The sequence below is a fragment of the Mauremys reevesii genome, linkage group 2 (genome assembly GCF_016161935.1).
Source record: "Mauremys reevesii isolate NIE-2019 linkage group 2, ASM1616193v1, whole genome shotgun sequence".
NCBI lineage: Eukaryota > Metazoa > Chordata > Testudines > Geoemydidae > Mauremys > Mauremys reevesii.
Window position 1 is genome coordinate 13,627,857 of NC_052624.1, and position 19,193 is coordinate 13,647,049.

The 19,193-nt window shown below is 43.0% G+C and overlaps 1 protein-coding gene across 5 annotated transcripts in view; it reads left to right on the forward strand.

The window, feature by feature from the left end:
* The window catches only part of LOC120397146 (sodium channel protein type 5 subunit alpha-like), a 119,674-nt gene that overhangs the window by 5,266 nt on the left and 95,215 nt on the right, over positions 1-19,193 (forward strand). For 3 of the 5 annotated variants that reach the window (XM_039522691.1, XM_039522693.1, XM_039522692.1), the window contains exons 3-6: positions 969-1,060; positions 3,565-3,771; positions 9,487-9,550; positions 13,080-13,224. In XM_039522691.1, the coding sequence (XP_039378625.1) occupies positions 969-1,060; positions 3,565-3,771; positions 9,487-9,550; positions 13,080-13,224 (508 nt within the window). Of the gene's footprint in view, positions 1-968; positions 1,061-3,564; positions 3,772-9,486; positions 9,551-10,685; positions 10,807-11,594; positions 11,656-13,079; positions 13,225-19,193 lie in introns of those variants that run through there. The other 2 variants (XM_039522694.1, XM_039522695.1) reach the window with 2 other exon arrangements.

Sequence of the window (19,193 nt, forward strand, 5' to 3'; positions counted from 1 at the left end):
CTGGTATTGCAAAAACATTCCTAAGAAGTGGTAGGCATAGGACACTCATGTAAACACATTCCAGAAGGATAGTACCAGAACACCCTGATACCAAGTATGGCATAAACACACTCCCCAAAGATAACAGTGACACATTAACCCCTCCTAAAGATAAGATCAGGATGACAGTGTGATGGATAGAGATATTTTGTTCGAACCAACAGGTACAAGGTAAAGGATGGTAACTAACCACATCAGAGGGGCAATACATAACTTGTTTGTATCAGTATATAAAGAGGGGGTCTCAGAGGGGGAGTCGTCCAGCCGAGGGGGGAATGGAAAGTCCTGCCATTCACAGAGCTGATTCCATTTGTAATGGGCATACCTGTCTGTGTAACTGTAGACACTGATCCAGGGAGCTTGGACCATGCTTCGTTAACAATAAACCAGGCCTTCGTTACTGAATGGAGTCTGTGGTTTTCTTGGGCAGTTTGATCAGAGCCTGCTGTACAGGCTGTCTGGCCAGAGCCAGTGCAGCACGCGGAGAGAATACACACACACAATCAACAACCGATGACACTAGGAGCTAGCCTTGTCTCAAGCAATCAGGAAATGAATGCAAATACAAAAATGTATATATTAAGGCCAAATTTTTCAAATGTGGGTGCCTAAAGTTAGCCAATTTTATATTTAGGCACCAAAATAAAAATTTCCTGCTCTTCTTTTTGTCTTTCAGAACTGCTGGACAAGGTCCCATCCTTTTATTTCAATCCCCAAATATGTATTTAGGTGTTTGACTTCAGACAGTTTTTAAAATATTTGATCGACTCCTTGACTAAATGGCATGTTTGTCTCTTTAAAATATTTTGCATGAGGATATTCTCTGAAAGCTGATATCTGAAACAGCCTTGCAAAATGGTTGCCCAGTTCATTCTGTTCAGTAGTATTTTCTCTCATGTAATTTAAATAACTATGGTTTGATTTTACAGGTATGTGAGCCTATTTTTACCCGAACATAAGGTTTCGTTTCTTCGGATTTTCAGGATATTCAGATCTTTAAAAGCTATATCAGTAATCCCAGGTAAGAAGCAACGATTCTTGCTGTCTGGCTCTCAGCTGCAAATGTTTTCTCTCTCTTATTCCTTCACTGTTGTTGTTTTCAATCATTCTGTCACTTTTTGTGTATGGCTAGCCTTACATGAGCAAAATCCTGAGTCTTAAAAAATATTCAGAATATGTCAAGTACTGAAAACAATTTTGGGAGAAAATGAGGTTAAGCACTAAGGGTCCAGTGTTGAAGTTGTTACTTGGTCCAAAACAAAAGCTAATACGAGTTTTGCAGAGTAAGAACTTCAAGGTTATATTCAAATCTGCAGTTGAAATTTACGTACCATTTCTTTTAGCAAACACTATAAATAGAAATAATTTACTACAATACACACACTGAGAACAGGTGAGTGAAGGTAATATATCAATAAAATATATTTTACAACATTGATCTGTGAGCACAAGTGAATATTTCCCAATACTTCTAAAACTGGGAAGCACCCTGTATCATATTGGGGCCTGGTAGCAATCACTGTATTAAAGTTGATTAACACTCTTGTTTAACCCCCTGTTTTCAATTGCTTCTAACTTTGCCAAAGTGTAATTGCTCGTGCAGATGTTTTCCACGCTTTGGCTTCTGTCTCATGTTGATTTTTTTTTTTTCAAAATATAGGTAAAAGTTGTGCTGCTGTTTTCAAGAGCAAGATTTGGGAAAAATAGGCAGTCTGGACAATATTAATAAGATTTTCTAGCCATGTTTATGGAGAGCTCTTGCTGTCTGCATGAAAATTTGTGCGCATTTGGCTAAGTTATAAGTGTCAGGAAAATTACCATTTGCACATATGCTGTAGGAATTCTTAGCCTTGCGCCTAAATTCTCTGAACATTCCATGTGTTCCATACTCATTGAGCCTGCTAAAGCAGCCACACCAATTTAAACCGCTGAACAGGATGCAGAGAAAATTGATCTTTTTCCTCCTCCTACCCCCAACCTTTGGTTTCAGTGAAGGAGGATAGGAGATTATGAGTTCAAATCTCCTATTTTCTACACTCTGGTGTTAATAACTCCATGCCCTTCATGACCCCTTAATATTGAGCAAGCCTTTGTACCCCCACACCAGGAGACAGCTAAGTGCTAGTTTCTGATCATCTACCCATTTTACAGAAAAAGTAACTGCACAAGGTCATATCTGACATATTTACAAATAATAGAATCCATATCTCTAATATGGCAGACAGAGACTCTGTCATATCTATGTACTTCGGTATAATTTCTGGACATTCAGCACATTTGAAAATCAGGCCACTTATTTAGGTGCCTAAATATGGATTTCGACATTCATATTTGAAAATCTTGATTTTTTTATTATAGGTCTCATTGCACATGGAAGTAGTGTTGACTATCTCTGTCACTTCAGAATTGTTTCTTATAAAGCTTTTAATTCTGTTGTAAATGTATGCTACAACAGAGGTAAGTGCTTTTTTAAAAAAAATCAGACTGGTTTTTCTGCCTTCACCACATTGAGAACAAAGATTAAAATTAACTCTCATTTTTGTGGTGGAAACTACCATTTCCACAAAAAATTCACAAGAATAGTAATAAGGTTTGGTTTTTACAAATCCTCAGTGTAGTTTGCCATTAGTTTTGCAGATGGTGAGACTGTTTTTGCACAGATCTTCTCTAACACTTCTAGAAGTACTGTATTTAAGGATGGGACTGCTGATTGAATATGGAAAATAGATCACTACAGTCTCCAAGTTTGTGCACTCAATACCTTTTACATGAATGCTAAATTCACTTGCAAAAAAATCATTAAAAACAACTCCAAATTCTAGTGTTTACACTCACAGCCCTAACGCCTTCATAAAGTCTATGTATAGTAAACAATATCCTAACACACCTTTAATAAATAGGTGACAAATGTCTTAAAATTGTATATTTAACTCTTATTTTCAATATGCATTCTGAATTCCAGATAGAAAAGCCATTAAAAATTCTGAATTACTACTGCCCATTGATTTGATTACTTCGTGCCTCACTATGTGCCTGTAATTTATAATTAGCAACTTTTTTTTCCTTTGTCTTAAATAGGTTATCTTTTTAAAATAGTGGGCCCTGTTATGCACTGTCTTCTCAGACAAAACTCCTTGAAGTCTATAAGAATTTTACCTTAATTTAAAAGTCAAATCAATAAAACACAAACTACTTGCTTAAGTTTAAGCACATGCAAAAGTCTGTCCTTATTCAGCAAAACTCCTACGAGTGTGCTTGCATACTTTGCCAAATCAGGACCTTGGGGAGTGAGGATCAGCCTCAGAGGGAAGTAAAAAAACCAAGGTTAGTGAGAAAATTACAATAAAACTAAATTATTCCCAGTCCTGTGTTTTACTGTACCTCATTTTATGGTATAGAGTTGTAAAAATATGTGCAGTGCATGTGGGCCCTGTTTACATAATTGAAACTGTGGTACATAGTCAAATGGGCCTACATATTATTTTCTCTTCTCAGGCTACATTTTGTTCAATTCTATTTTTCCAGAACTAAAGGTCATCGTAAATGCACTTATCCAGTCTATTAAGAAACTTGCTGATGTGATGATCCTGACCGTTTTCTGCTTGAGTATTTTTGCCCTTGTAGGCCTCCAGCTCTTTATGGGTAACTTGAAAATGAAATGTGTCCGTAACAATACTGCATTTGATCAGAAATTATGTGATGATGCCAAGATAAGTCATGTAAAGGAGTCAGGTAAACTTTTGTTCTTTTTTCTTTTAAATAAGAGTTTATAATGCAATCACAATGTGTGATTTCAGCTCAAGTAGACATACTGAGATAGCTTTAATCTACTTAGCTCGGGTCCCATGACAGAGAAGCCATGACAATGTGCGCTTCAGCATAGGTTAGCCCCGCAAGTAATTACCCAGGGTTCTGAGCAGGCTTGTACAGCTCATGTTGAAATGCTTGCTGTCTCAGCTTCACTGCAGTGCTCTGGGACTAGAGCTAGCTAAATTAAAGCTAGCGCGGGTGTATTTACTAAAGCTGCAGTCACACCCAGTTCCTGCAGTATAGACATACCCTTAGGTGTATATGATTGTTTAAACGTACATATTATAGTTAATGTTGAAAATATGGTTGAATAAAAATTCTCACAACATGGTATATTCTTCAAAAAACTGAAAGGCCAGGGAGATAAATGCCTATAGAATATTCAAAGGGGGCAGCTTACACTACAAAGCATATGTGTGCCCAAGCATGGGTATGTATAAAGGAACTGGGTTATGGGAGTTGCCATTCGTAGAATCATAGAACTGGAAGGGACCTCGAGAGGTCATATAGTCCAATCCCCTGCACTCGTGGCAGGACTGAGTATTATCTAGCCCATTCCTGACAGGTGTTTATCTAATTTGCTCTTAAAAATCTCCAATGATGGAGACTCCACAACCTCCCTGGGCAATTTATTTCAGTGCTTAACCACTCTGACAGTTGGGAAGTTTTTCCTAATGTCCAATCTAAGGATATTTTTGTAAACAGATTTTAAAAATTTTTATAAAATTTTTTTGTAAAACAGATTTTTATAAAATCAGTCCGGTCGGTGTGCACTAAGCGCCGTCCGTGGGGCTTCTGCGTCCTGGAGCTAGTGGCTAGTTGTAGATTCCTCTAGCCTCCCCATAGTTCCCGCTCCTCCCCCCGCCTAGTTCCGGGTTGAGATTGCAAATGGTGATGATGGGTGGTGGTTGTGGGGTAAGTGGGTCTCGGTCAAAAATTCCAGTCCCCCTGGTAAAGCAAGCAGAGATTTCAGTTTTTTTCCCCTTTTTCCCCTGCCAGCTGGCAGACCTTTAGAGCTGGATTGCCATGGCAGACTTTTGCACATGGCAATCATGTCACTGTGATGTGATTTTGATGCTCTCCAGCAAGCAGAGGCATGCAGCATTTGCTGCTTTGCTTTTGCTTCAGCAGCAGAGATGGTTATTGCCATATTTGCCCATCCCAACCATCCCCAAAATTTGGATTGCATCCAAACCTATGATCACCATTACTTTGGATTTTTATGGCTACCTGCCCACCCCAATCAGCCAAGCCAAGAAAGCTGGCCCCATTGCCCCAGCCATTCGCTTTTGTCATATTTTAGCTGCTCATAAGTGTGCCTGCCCTGCCAGCCAGAGCGTGCCCAAAAAGCAAAAATTAGGAATGTCAATCCCTCCTTTTGGTATCTAAAATCCTGGTCAATCCCTCCTTGTGCTGTAAAATAAATAAATCTAAGTGTGTGATAGAGAATAGAACCAGAGAGCAGCTGCTCAGAGAGTCAGAGCCAGCAAGAGCAGACTGTATCTGTATCACAGCCTAGAAATTGCCCCCAACCCAACCTGTTGACCTGGTTCTTCCCCTTCCTTTCCTTCTTCTTCGTAGCATTGTCCCCCCTTGTGTGTGATGCAATATTAATAGAAATAATAATTAGAAAACACAACTAAGAAGTGATGAGAAAGGAGAAGGCAGCAGCCTCCAGTGCAGACAGGACATTAACAGGCTGAGGCAGTAGTCCAGACAGGACAGTACACTGCTAGTCCAGGTCTAGTCCCATTTTCTTTCTTTCTTTTCAGTGGGGCTGCTGTTTCCAGCCAGCCCAGCCCAAGATGGATGGCTATGTTCCATGTGGAGCATCCATCCAACCACCACCAACCATCCACCCCAAAAAAAATTAGGGCCATTAGGCTGATGAAGCCAGGCTGTATGCTCAGCTCATCCAGATGGATCAGCTGAAGCTTCAGATTGAGCTGGATTTGCAGATTGATTTGATCTGATGATGAGATGATGATTATGATATATTGGATCATTGTCATATTGTACGACCATGGCGGGGAGCTGCACTATCGCTGATATCTGTGCACAGTGCTGCACTAATCTGCATGTAAAAAGCAAAAAGAGAAGAAAAGGATTTTTTTATTGAGGCTGGGGGGGGGTGGGGGGGGAGGGGGGGGTGGGTGGGTGTGGTGAGATTGCCAAGTGTTTGACCCTGAACCATTTTGGAGCTCAGCCAAGAATGCAAGAATTTTTGAGGAATGCCAGAATGCAAGGGGGCTCTTCAAGCCTCCCTCCAGTCCATCAGTCCTTGATTCTCCAGTCCATTTGATTCTTTTTTTTCACGCAGTGCGCTGACGCGCTGCTGCTGCAGTCTGCTGATTTCCTGCTTCTGTCTGAGATTTTTTTTCTTTTTTTCAATTTCATCTTCTGTAACGGAGCTGAACGGATTTGGATTTGCCACATCGCATCACGCATGGTCCATCCGCATTTTATTTTGATTTTTTTTGATTTTGATTATCTGCTGACCCGAGCCACACGCTGCTCCACGCTGGGCATTCAAAAATATTTCAAAAGTTCTTCCGGCTTTTTTCCTACCACTGCATCCCATCTGCGTCCAGAGGCGGCGGTCCAGTCACTGGTGTACTGTGGGATAGTAGCTCCTCTCGGATCCACTAACACCTAATCCCTAATTAATTAATCGATACGCGGCCTCTCCTGGGAGGTAGGAGGAGTACAGAAAACAGAAGAGCCATTAAATTAAAATCGATATGATATGCTGTGTGGTGGGGTTGGTTGTGGCGTTAAATCGGTTTTACGCTCCTAAAACCGATTTAAACGCCTAGTGTAGACCAGGCCCCAACCTCCCTTGCTGCAGTTTAAGCCCATTGCTTCTTGTCCTATCCTCAGAGGTTAAGAAAAACAATTTTCTCCCTCCTTGTAACAACCTTTTACATACTTGAAAACTGTTATCATGTCCCCTCTCAGTCTTCTCTTTTCCAGACTAAACAAACTGGCTATCAGGAAGTTTAGACTTGAAATTAGAGGAAGGTTTCTAACCATCAGAGGAGTGAAGTTCTGGAACAGCCTTTCAAGGGGAGCAGTGGGGGCAAAAGACATATCTGGCTTGATAAGTTTATGGAGGGGATGGTATGATGGGACAGCCTAATTTTGGCAATTAATTGATCTTTGACTATTAGAGATAAATATGCCTAATGGCCTGTGATAGGATGTTAGATGGGATGGGATCTGAGTTACTACAGAGAATTTTTTTCTGGGTGTCTGGCTGGTGAGTCTTGCCCACATGCCCAGGGTTTAGCCGATCTCCATATTTGGGGTCAGGAAGAAATTTTCCTCCAGGGCAGATTGGCAGAGGCCGTGGGGGAGGTTTCGCCTTCTTCTGCAGCGTGGGGCACAGGTCATTTGCTGGAGGATTCTCTGCACCTTGGAGTCTTTAAACCATGATTTGAGGATTTCAATAGCTCAGACATAGGTTAGGGATTTGTTACAGGAGTGGGCAGGTGAGATTCTGTGGCCTGCGTAGTGCAGGAGGTCAGACTAGATGATCATAATGGTCCCTTCTGACCTTAAAGTCTATGATTCTATTAATCTTCCCTCATAGGTCATGTTTTCTAGACCTTTAATCATTTTTGTTGCTCTTCTCTGGTCTCTCTACAATTTTTCCACATCCTTCCTGAAATGTGGTGCCCAGAACTGGACACAATACACCAGTTGAGGCCTAATCAGCGCAGAGTAGAGCGGAATAATTACTTCTTGTGTCTTGCTTACAATACTCCTGCTACTACATCCCAGAATGATGTTCGCTTTTTTTGAAACAGCATTACACTGTTGATTCATATTTAGCTTGTGGTCCACTATGACCCCCAGATCCCTTTCCACAGTACTCCTTCCTAGGCAGTCATTTCCCATTTTGTATGTGTACAACTGATTGTTCCTTCCTAAGTGAAGTACTGTGCATTTGTCCTTATTGAAGTTCATCCTATTTATTTCGGACCATTTCTCCAGATCATTTGGAATTTTATTCCTATCCTCCAAAAGCACTTGCAACACCTTTCAGCTTGGTATCGTCCGCAAAATGTATAAGTGTACTCTGTAGTCTGATTGCCATGACTGTGAACCACCGAAAACTACTCTCTGGGAACGGTTTTCCAACCAGTTTTGCACCCACCTTATAATAGCTCCATCTAGGTTGCATTTCCCCAGTTTGTTTATGAGAAGGTCATGTGAGACAGTATCTAAAGCTCTACTGAAGTCAAGATATACCACATCTACTGCTTCCCCCCATGCACAAGTCTTGTTACTCTGTCAAAGAAAGCTATCAGGTTGATTTGACATGATTTGTTCTTGACAAATCCATGCTGACTGTTACTTATCACCTTATTATCTTCTAGATGTTTGCAAATGGATTGCTTAATTATTTGCTCCATTATCTTTCTGGGTACAGAAGTTAAGCTGACTGGTTTGTAATTCCCTGGGTTGTCCTTTTATTTCCCTTTTTATAGATGGACACTATATTTGCCCTTTTCCAGTATTCTGGAATCTCTACCATCTTCCATGACTTTTCAAAGATAATCGCTAATGGCTCAGATATCGCCTCAGTCAGTCCTTGAGTATTCTAGGGTGCATTTCATCAGGCCCTGGTGATTTGAAGACATCTAATTTGTCCAAGTAAATACACTAGGCATTCACAGTCTTCAGAAATGTATGGTGCACACTTAGCTCGACTTAAGTAGAAAAAGACATACTCCTCTGCTATTTTGCCTTTTTGGAAACCTCCATCTCTTGTTACCTATGGGATATCCTGTGGCATTATTCCAGGCAACAATCCTCCCACAATGGAGTTGAGTTGATGAGCTATATCTCCTCGACACTCTTAAAGAGGGCAGCACTGAAGTAGGTTTTTCATTTGGGAAGTGAGCTGCCAGGCTACCCTTCAGCCCATCATTAACAGAAATGTAATTTTAGAGAAAAGCCAGGTAAAAAGGGCACACTTTTCCTGGTCACCTTTCCAACCATAATTGCATGTCACTTATAGATCAAGAGATAATAATTCTAGGTGATTGCGCTTTTGCCTTTTAAACTACCACATCTCACTCCTGTCATCTAGACTTTACAATCTAGATATCTCACTCCTGTCGTCTAGGCTGAACAATCTATATACTGGCTTTTGACACATATGAAAAAAGACGATCTCACTCCTTATCAGAGATTAATTAGAGTCTTGCAATCATTCAGATAGAAGGATAAAGGTCTCCCCCCAGGCATGCAGATTGCCTTTTTGAGGAATAGCTGGAAGGAGCATAAGACTGACATTTCTGTGCTTATATGAGGACAAACAGGGATATATGCTGTTTATTGATCAGTTACTAGTGAATTTTCAAAACAAACGGTAGTGCCCACAGATTGTCAGAGAAATGTAGCTTTATATAGTAAATTTTTACAAAGGAGATTCTCAGACATGTGCACATACATCAGAGAAATGTATATTTCCTCTTGATTTTTTAAAAAAAATACATTAATACATAGATTATGATATGTATCGTGTATATATTATTCACTTGATATTTGTGACCAATCACATTAACCTCGGAAGGTACTTATAAGAAAGTAACTTGTGATTTTATGATCCTTTCATTTTAACAATAGATATCTGCTACAGAATGAATAATTCCCAGGATGTATTACTGTGCAGATTCAGCTCGGAACCTGGGTAAGTATAGCTAACACCCATTTTTAGTTCTTTCTTTTCTTTGCTATTTTTGTTGTTTTGTATTTGGCTGTAGACAAACTACACTGTAAGCTTCCTGGAAGCTGTGATTTCCTTTCACTTTGGGGAAAGAGTGAGGCTGCACAATAAGGAGAATAAAAAATCCCATTTAAGGAAATGATCTTGTAATCTATTGCTAAACATTGGTGATGTAGTGAAGATAAGTGGTCTGTGAGAGTGGGAGATGGAGGTAAAAATATAGTGATAAAGCTGGTCATGGGTCTGGAAATTTAAAGCACAAAGTTTGTTACTTGTTCGTAGTCAGTTCCTAGCACTGACTTCCTCTCTTGATAGCTCACTCCAAAGTCTGTGTCTCCCTTTCCAAGAAGGGCCTTCCTCTTGTATAGAAAAACAAAAACCCTTTATTCTTTCCAAAGACCACTCTGTGTCTTAAGTGATGATGTCAGGCCATATGAAGGAGGGCATAGCTGAGTCTATCTATTCCCCTCTTCAAAACCCCTTTGTCAGGTGGTGGGCCCAGGACCCTGTTTTATTTATATATTTACATTTTATTCACTTGAGGAGAAATTCAGCTCAGTGCAGAGGCCTCTAGCAAGCACCACACACGGTTTATTGTTTTAATTGCAGTAGTCCCCAAAGGTTCCATTCAGGATTGGAGCCCCATTGTGCTAGGTACTGTACAATCACACTGAAAGACTGGAGGTTTTATGTAATATCAAAATTATCAAATGTGGATCCAGAAATAGGTATCTATTGCATGGATAATAGACTTGGAGATGGGGGCGGGAAAACCACCTTGATAAATTATACTTGTTTTGCTGCTGCACTATGTGGCTTGTCTGACATCTTACACACTTATTATAAAATATCTGACTTAGGAGGGAATTAATAGTCGTGAAGACTCTCTTATATGTACTTGTAGGGCTTTACAGACCTGATTCACACAGTGCTGCCAGACTTGCAGCTTCAGGGAGCACCTTGGTTGTGAGGGTGGGTGGGTGTTCATCTCACAAACACTAAGCTGAAATGTTGATATGATGATCACTATTCTTGTTCCCATGCCATGTGGTGTGAAATACAAGCTCCTGTCCATTGACACATGTAACCCTTCTGCCAGGCGGAGTCGGCAACAACAAGGGCCAGGTACAATATCTAGAGGTTCGTACAGAAGAAAATCAGCTTGAGCTCCCACACAGTTATCTGGGAAAACTTAACACCACCTTGGGAGCCTCTAAGAGGTGATACTTCCCTGTTCACAAGCACTGAGTCTGTGTAAAACAAAAGAGAACTTTTATTAAAAGGGAAAGGGAACCAAGCATTAATTTGGGAAAACACCACAACCAGATTCAAAAGCATATGATGCCATAGTGGATTGGGCAGTATTCTTTGTCTCAGTTTCCCACCTTGCAGTGGGAAAGTCCGATGAATGAATGTCTCTTTAACACATCACTCCCCTCTCCCTCTGATGCACCCCACTCACAGCTGGCTGTCCTTAGTTAGCAAAGACTCAAAGTTCAGGGGTGCATTCACAAGGGTTCATCGGGGAGCGGGCATCAACCAAAGTCTCTGCAGCTACTTCTGCAATTGTCTTACAGCTGCCGCCACTGTTTCTCTACCACCACTGGCTACTGCCTCCCTGCTGCTGCTTTCATGATGTTATATTCTGAGGTCCTGCCACTTAACCCAGCTCTTAGTGATTGCAGCTCAGTGATTTCAGCAGGCAGTGGGGAACCTCACAGCGAATGCTGTCTCTGTATTGTCTTTCACTCTCCCCACAAGGTCTAAGGCTTACTCCCCTAGACTTGCTCTGCAGTGAGGACAGCTCTAGGAATCACCAACCAGAAACAGGTTTCAGAGTAGCAGCCGTGTTAGTCTGTATCCGCAAAAAGAACAGGAGTACTTGTGGCACCTTAGAGACTAACAAATTTATTTCAGCATGAACTTTCGTGAGCTACAGCTCACTTCTTCGGATGCATAGAATGGAAACAAGGACTTTCAGTTGAGTCTAATCATCTCTGTCATTAATCACTGGAGAGGGACAGGTGAAATGGTGCCTAGGACTCTTTAAGCAAAGTCCACACCACCAGGTAGGAACATCTGTCCCCACCCACTCTCATCTTCACTGGGATTGGGCATTCCTATCCTCTGTTTAGCAAGTGAGGTTCAATTTAAGGTGACCCCTCAATAAGAGCATGGTGAGCACAGTTCTGCTGTCCTTTACCCATACAATAAGGATAACAACATTTTGTTATCCCTGCATTCGAATACTAGAGTGATTCGTAACCCCAAACCAGCCAAATTGATCATTTTGGCAAAGCAGTGCCATTTACTACACACCTAGGCAGAACAGGCATGTTTATGTAAACACAGTCTGCACCTGAAGTCTTTTCTTCCAGCTGATCACTAGATGTCAGGGGAGAGCTCATTCAGACCCTGCTTACATGTTTCTCTTCAAAAAAACAACAAGAGAGAAGAGAACTTGCTGAAATGAATAAACTAAGCAACAATTAACATTAACTTAAAAAAAACAAACACTGGGAATGGTGTGGTCATTACACCAATTGAATCTATTTCCTATGTTAAGTTCTCTCCTCACACTATCTATCATCCATCTTAATTTATACTTCTTTTTTTTTTCCTCCTGCTAACGATAGCTCATCTCAAATTGATTAGACTCTGCCCTGTTGGTATGCATACTTCACCTTTTTTGTTCTCTGTATGTATATATATCTCCTGTCTGTGTGTGTTCATTCTTATGCAAAGAAAAGAGAGCTTTAGCAGCTCAGCTCTCATGCTTAAATAAATTTGTTAGTCTTTAAGGTGCCACAAGTACTCCTGTTTTTTTTACATGTGGCTCTGTGGTGGTGATAACTTGAGCTGCTTGAAGAATTAGGTTGTTTCTCTTTTCAGTACAGCTCTGGTTTGGGCACATTGCAGGCTCTCTTGCCTCCCCCCTCCACCCAACTATTTAAGATCTAATCTTCATCCCATCATCCTTCCAACTCCCTCCACAAATATTCATGCCTAGAACTTTCATATTCCTTGCTTCTCCTGGGCTTGTATACATCTGTCCCAGCTGGCATTTGAGTTTGGGGAAGGTGTGGGTGGGTGTATATTGGAGGAGAGGTGTGGAATCAAACTACATCAGTGGTTTTCAATATTTTTTCATTTGTGAACCCCATAAAATGTCAAATGGGAGGTGTGGACCTCTTTAGAAATCTTAGACATAGTCTGTGGACGGCAGGTTGAAAACCACTGGGCCACATATTAAGTCTTGGATCTTGTAGTAGAAGGTCCACCACATGACTTACCAGGGAATCGGAGACTTGAATGACACCTGATGGCAGAAATATATTGGAGGAGGAGGATGTGAACTTTCAGATGAACTAAAGGAGTGTGTATTTGAGATTGTGTGCTTGGAGCTTTCAGGAGCAACATAAACAATCTGATATGTAAGGAAACCAGTTCTACATGGAAGCCATGTATAATATAATGTCTCTTCTGTTATTAGTAAGGAATGTCCAGAGAACTATTCCTGCCAGAAAATTGGGGACAATCCTGATTTTGGCTATACAAGCTTTGATAATTTTGGCTGGGCCTTCCTCTCTGTTTTCCGTCTGATGACACAAGATAACTGGGAGCGTCTATATCGACAAGTAGGTACTTTAGTTGTTAAAATGATAATTAAGCAAGCCAGTTATTCAGTCTAGTATGATGTCTATGCTAAAAATGTTGTAATACACTATTTTATTTTTTAACATTTGTGTAGTCACATTTATTTTAAAAAACATTTTAAGTACTACGGAAGTACAGACCAAAACATGATCAGAACTGGTTCAGCCCAGGGAAATGCTCTAAGCCTTTGTCTACACTTGCACACATCCTCAGATAGTTGTCCGTGTATTGCTAGTGCATATACCTCATACCTGTGCCAAGTATCCATATACATTGTCCATGTATCCAACATTCATACTGCCATTTCAGGGATGTCAAGTATCAGAGAGGTTGCCGTGTTAGTCTGGTTCTGTAAAAGCAGCAAAGAATCCTGTGGCACCTTATAGACTAACAGACGTTTTGCAGCATGAGCTTTCATGGGTGAATGCCCACTTCGTTGGATCCGACGAAGTGGGCATTCACCCACAAAAGCTCATGCTGCAAAACGTCTGTTAGTCTATAAGGTGCCACAGGATTCTTTGCTGCTATTTCAGGGATGGTGTCTCTGAGTTATATGCATCACAGGTGACACTCCAGGAGCTGCCTTACTGTGTGTTGCTGGTACTATCTGCTGCCTTCACACATTTGGTGATGGCAGCTCCTGCTTCACCAATCCCTTCTGTCAAATTGGGTGGAAGACCTGGAGCAAGTCCAAGATGATGTGGTTCTGCTCCAGCTACTTCTTGCAAAACAACTGTTCATGTGGGGAAGTACTCAATACACAAGCTAGTGGACAGAATTGGGCCAGAACTTTCTGACACACCAAAGATGGCTGATCAAGAGGGTGAGTGACAATCCACTATAGTCCCATGGAATAGATGTTGTGACTGCCAGTATTGCCATGGTATGCCCATGGATGGACTGCTGCTTCTGGTCAGAACCAGCATGGTGTGGTGGGATTACATTGTTTGTAAACCTGGGCTGATGACCAGAACTTCCAAATGAGGAAGCAGACCTTCATGGAACTGTGCAAGCTTGCACTAACCCTGCAGTGCCAGACCACTTGTTTTCAAAAACCCATACTAATGCAGAAGTGGGTGGCTATTGCCTTTTGGAAGCTGGCAACACCTGATAGTTTCTGGTCAGTTGCAAACCAGTTTAGGGTTGGGAGTTCTGCTGTTAGGGTGGTAGTTGTATAGGGTTGGCAGGAAATCAGTACTGACATTTATCCACAGGTAGTTGACATAACCCAACTACCAGAAATTATAACTGGATTTCAGAAGATGGGGTTTCTGAACTGTGCAGGTGCAATTGATGGCACCCACATCTTCATACTTGGTCCACTGAAGGAGGCAAGTAAATATTTAAACCGAAAATGTTACTATTCACTCATTCTGCAAGGTATAGTGGACCACCGGGGTCAGTTTATGAATGCCAAAGCTAGATACACAGGAAAGGTTCATGACTCCAGGGTACTCAAGAGATCAGGATTGTACTGCAGGGTCTTGTAGTGGGGCGGCTGCTCCACTCCTGGAGAACAGAGGTTAAAAGCAGCCAAGCTAGGCTGATTGGGGAGGCAGCCACAGCTGTGGCCGTGCCCAATCAGGGCCCAGCTGGCCCTGATAAGAGGGCTGTGGGCCAGGAGCTGAGAAGTCTCACTCTAGCCCTGGAGTGGGAAGAGCTAGCTGCCTGGGAGGAATGTACCTGAACTGGAGCAGTGCTGGGGAATAGGGCAAGGGAGCTGGGGAGCTCCAGCCTGGTAAATCTCCAGACTGCAGGCCTTGATGTAGGCCTATGAAAAGATACCAGGGCTGCAGAGGGGCAGCCTGGGGAGACACAAACGCTGCAGGTCCTAACCCCTTGCCAATGATGAGTGGCCATGACAGTGGCAGTAGTCACTAAGGCAAGGTGGCGTTAGAGGGTCGGGGGTTCCCCTGGGAGGGGAGACCCAGAGCGAGGGGGTACTGGCTGGGGCAGAACCCCAGGGCAAAGGCCACCGGGGTCCGGGAGGGACACAGGGCCTGAGGCAAGCGAGCCACCGGCCAGCAGAGGGTGCTCCAAAGCTGGAAAAGAGGTAATTCCCAAGACAACCAGCAGGAGGTGCCGCACCAGTGAATCTCGACCTTGCTACAGGGGTAAGAAGGGACTATTTCCCAGAAACTACATGGTTCTCTACAGTATTCCTGTGCCAACTGTTATTTTGGGGGACCCTGTATACCCGTTCCTAACTTGGATCATGAAGCCATACCCAAAATCAATGACCCACCCAGAAGGGAACTCACCTACAGACTGATTAGCTGCAGCATGGTTGGTGAGTGTGGGTTTGGGTGACTGAAAGCTCATTGGCTATGCCTGCACATCCATCTGAATGACAATATGGCCAATATGGTTCACGTAATCATGACATACTGTGTCCTTCACAATGTATGTGAGGGTAAAGGGGAATACTTCTATACTGAGTGGTTATAGGACAGAACAGGTTTCCAAAGCTTGTACAGGCAGCCACCCTCATGTGCACAGTTCCTGGTCCCCTGTAAGGGTTTTTGGGTGTTAGCGGAGTGTCTTGTGCTGGGAGTCAAGCAGGCTGCTCCCAGTCAGTCGGAGGGAGGAAGGGTTGTATCCTCCACCTCAGCAGCAATCTGAGCAGCAGCTGGAGGAGGAGTAGCAGGAGGAGGACATGGTACCAGTTCCCAGAGAGGAGCCTCAGCCATAGTGGCAGTCAGGTCCTGAGTTCTTTCTGCCACTAGCTGAAATTTCAGCTAAACCAAACATTTGCTGAAATATGCTTACAGAACTAGAAGACAATTCAAGAGGAAGGCATGGAAGAGGAAAAATGAACCACTAAGAATGGCTAACCGCTCCCTGAATCACCAGAAAATCCAGCTCCTGTGTCCAGTGAACAGCAGTGATAGGGACAGGGAAAGAAAGAGTTACACCACATTTTTATTTTGTTCCCTGAACTTTCCAATGAACACCACAAGCCACTCGCCTCTCCACTGCTAAGGGACTTGGCATTGTGTCTGTACAATCACCAGAGTGGAACCTTCACCCACTCCCACTTCTCCCGGCTTTTGCAGAGTGGCTTGGAGTGGGGAGAGGACAGACACCAGGGAGTGGGAACAGTACAAAATATTTTTAATTTTCACAGGGAGAAAAGACTGCGGGGATGTTCCTTGGATCACCTTTTTCTTCCCAGATATAAGGGGGCCTGCACCTAACACCCCCCACACACCTTCCATGTGGCTCCTGTTCATAGGGGAATGGGAAAACAAGGGAGTGGGATGGGAGAAGGGGGGCTGGAACTTTGAACGTCGTATCCCCAACCAGTCCCTCTTCAAACCCACCTTCCTCCCTCTCCCCTGGACTGCATGGCCCTGTAACTATTGTTGCCAATGTGCTGGCTGAGAAATATGCAGGCACGGGCACAATGACAGTGCATTAATAATCTTTGTTATATCTTCCACTAGATGTGCAACAGTGGTTCATGGGAGTTCAATAAAATTTTAGGTGTCTCTTGTTCGAGTGGCATGGAGCAGGGGCAGGATGTCAGTAATGGAGCACCAGAACAAAAGGGGATATTGGTGGGAAGAGAGTTGGGGAGTCCATTGTAAAACTTAAAAGCCTCAGATTATGGTTCCTGCCCTGGCTCTGGGTCCTCCCTGGGTTCTTCAGGGTGGCTTGCTCAACTAGCTCCTCCAGACAGAGGTGCAGAATCATATGCTCCTTTTCCTCCCGGTCTCCCAGAGCTTCCTCCACAGTCCCAGCTGCCTCCTCAGCCTGCCCCTCATCGGTGTACTGTTATCTGACAAGGCCAGCAGGTTTGAGGCGGTTGTCATGAGCCACTTCAGGCTCTGTCCTGGGAGCTCTGGAGAGCGCCTGGTCCAGCTCATTGCAGCACAGGCTCAAAGGACAGTCCCTCCCTAAGTGGCTGTTCAAGTCCTTTACCTTTCAGTACAGGAGCCTCAGGTGCTTCATACATTCCCAGCACTTGGCCAGAGTCCGGTGAATGCCTGCCTCCTCCACCTCCATGGAATCTTCTGGTATCCGTGAATGTTCCTGCCACTCCAGGTCCTGTCATGGAGGATAGTGTATTGTGACCACATGTTGATCAGCACCCTTGTGTGCCTGGCAGACCAAGTGGCTGCTTTTGGAACATGATCAATGTTCACCTGTACTGATCAAAGTGGACTGGAAAACTCTTTTAAAGTGGTCAGTGCAGCTCGCTACTACCACTGGCAAAAAGGGACCAGGGACCTTTATACAATGGGTAAGGGTAAGGCTAAAAAGGGTTCAATGCACTGTGAGAATGGGCTACTGAAACTTGGGACTTTGTACATGCCCCATGTCCCCATCCACACTACATTGTAGCACTTGTATGGGGCTAAGCCACATTAGAGGCTTGTGCATACCCAAACCCCTCATGAGTGCTAGCTTTCATTCACTGTAGTCTCCATCAGACATGTGCTTCAGGGGTTAAGATGTGGACAATCGTGGAGGGGGGTTATGGCACAACAACTCCAGATGATTGGAGGGTAGTTTTTTTAAAAAGGCTTCAGAGGTGATCCTGGCAGTTATAGGCCAGCAAGTCTAATGTCAGTACCAGGAAAATTGTTTGAAACTATAGCAAAGAACAGAATTATCAGATACACAGATGAACACGATTGTTGGGGAACAGTCAACGTGGTTTTTGTAAAGGGAAATCATGCCTCACCAATCTACTAGAATTCTTTGAGGTGGATCAACAAGCATGTGGACAAGGGGGATCCACTGGATATAGTGTACATAGATTTTCAGAAAGCCTTTGACAAGGTCCCTCACCAAAGGCTCTTAAGCAAAGTAAGCTGACATGGGATGAGAGGAAAGGCTCTCTCATGGAGATAGGAAACAAAGGATAGGAATAAATGGTTAGTTTTCAGAATGGAGAGAGGTAAATAGTGGTGTCCCCCATGGGTCTATACTGGGACCAGTACTGTTCAATATATAATATATGATCTCAAAAAAGCAATATTGAAATTGGAAAAGGTACAGAAAAGGGCAATAAAAATGTTCAGGGGTATGGAGCAGCTTCCATATAAGGAGAAATTAATAAGACTGGGACTTTTCAGGTTGGAAAAAAGACGACTAAGAGGGGATATGATAGAGGTCTATAAAATCATGACTGGTGTGGAGAAAGTAAATAAGGAAGTGTTAACTCCACATAACACAAGAATCAGGGGTCACTCAATGGAAATATTAGGGAGCAGGTTTAAAACAAACAAAAGGAAGTATTTCTTCACACAATGCACAGTCAACCTATGGAACTCTTTGCCAGAGGATGTTGTGGAGGCCAAGACTGTAACAGGGTTCAAATAAAAACTAGATAAGGTAATGGAGGATAGGTCCATCAATGGCTATTAGCCAGGATGGGCAGGGATGCAAAACCATGCTCTGAAGTGTCCCTAGCCTCTGTTTGTCAGAAGCTGGGAATGGGCGACAGGACTGATGATTACCTGTTCTGTTCATTCCCTCTGAAGCACCTGGCACTGGCCACTGTCGGAAGACAGGATACTGGGCTAGATGGACCAATAGTCTGACCCAGTATGGCTGTTCTTATGTTCTTAACAACGCACATGGAGGTTTGTACAGTTCCTAGTGTAGACATAACCTATATTACAGCAACCTCTTCAGATGCCCTATTCAGGAATAGTACTGTTAAGAATGCCAATAGCGTTATGTGTGGGAAAGGGTTTCATTGAGCAGTCTATGGCTGCCCTTGCAATGCCTGCAGGGAGTGATAATTCTCCTTTGGCTGACTCTCGAGCTTTTACAGTTCCTGTATGCCATCCCAGCTGTGTATGTGGGCCACAGCAAAGGATAAAATCCCACCCCTTATCTTTTTCCTGCTAGCCTTAATTGGCTGAGTTTTCTTGCTGGTTGTATCCCCCCTTGTCCATTTCCAGGTTACATATTTGGTTTGTTTAAATCTCATACA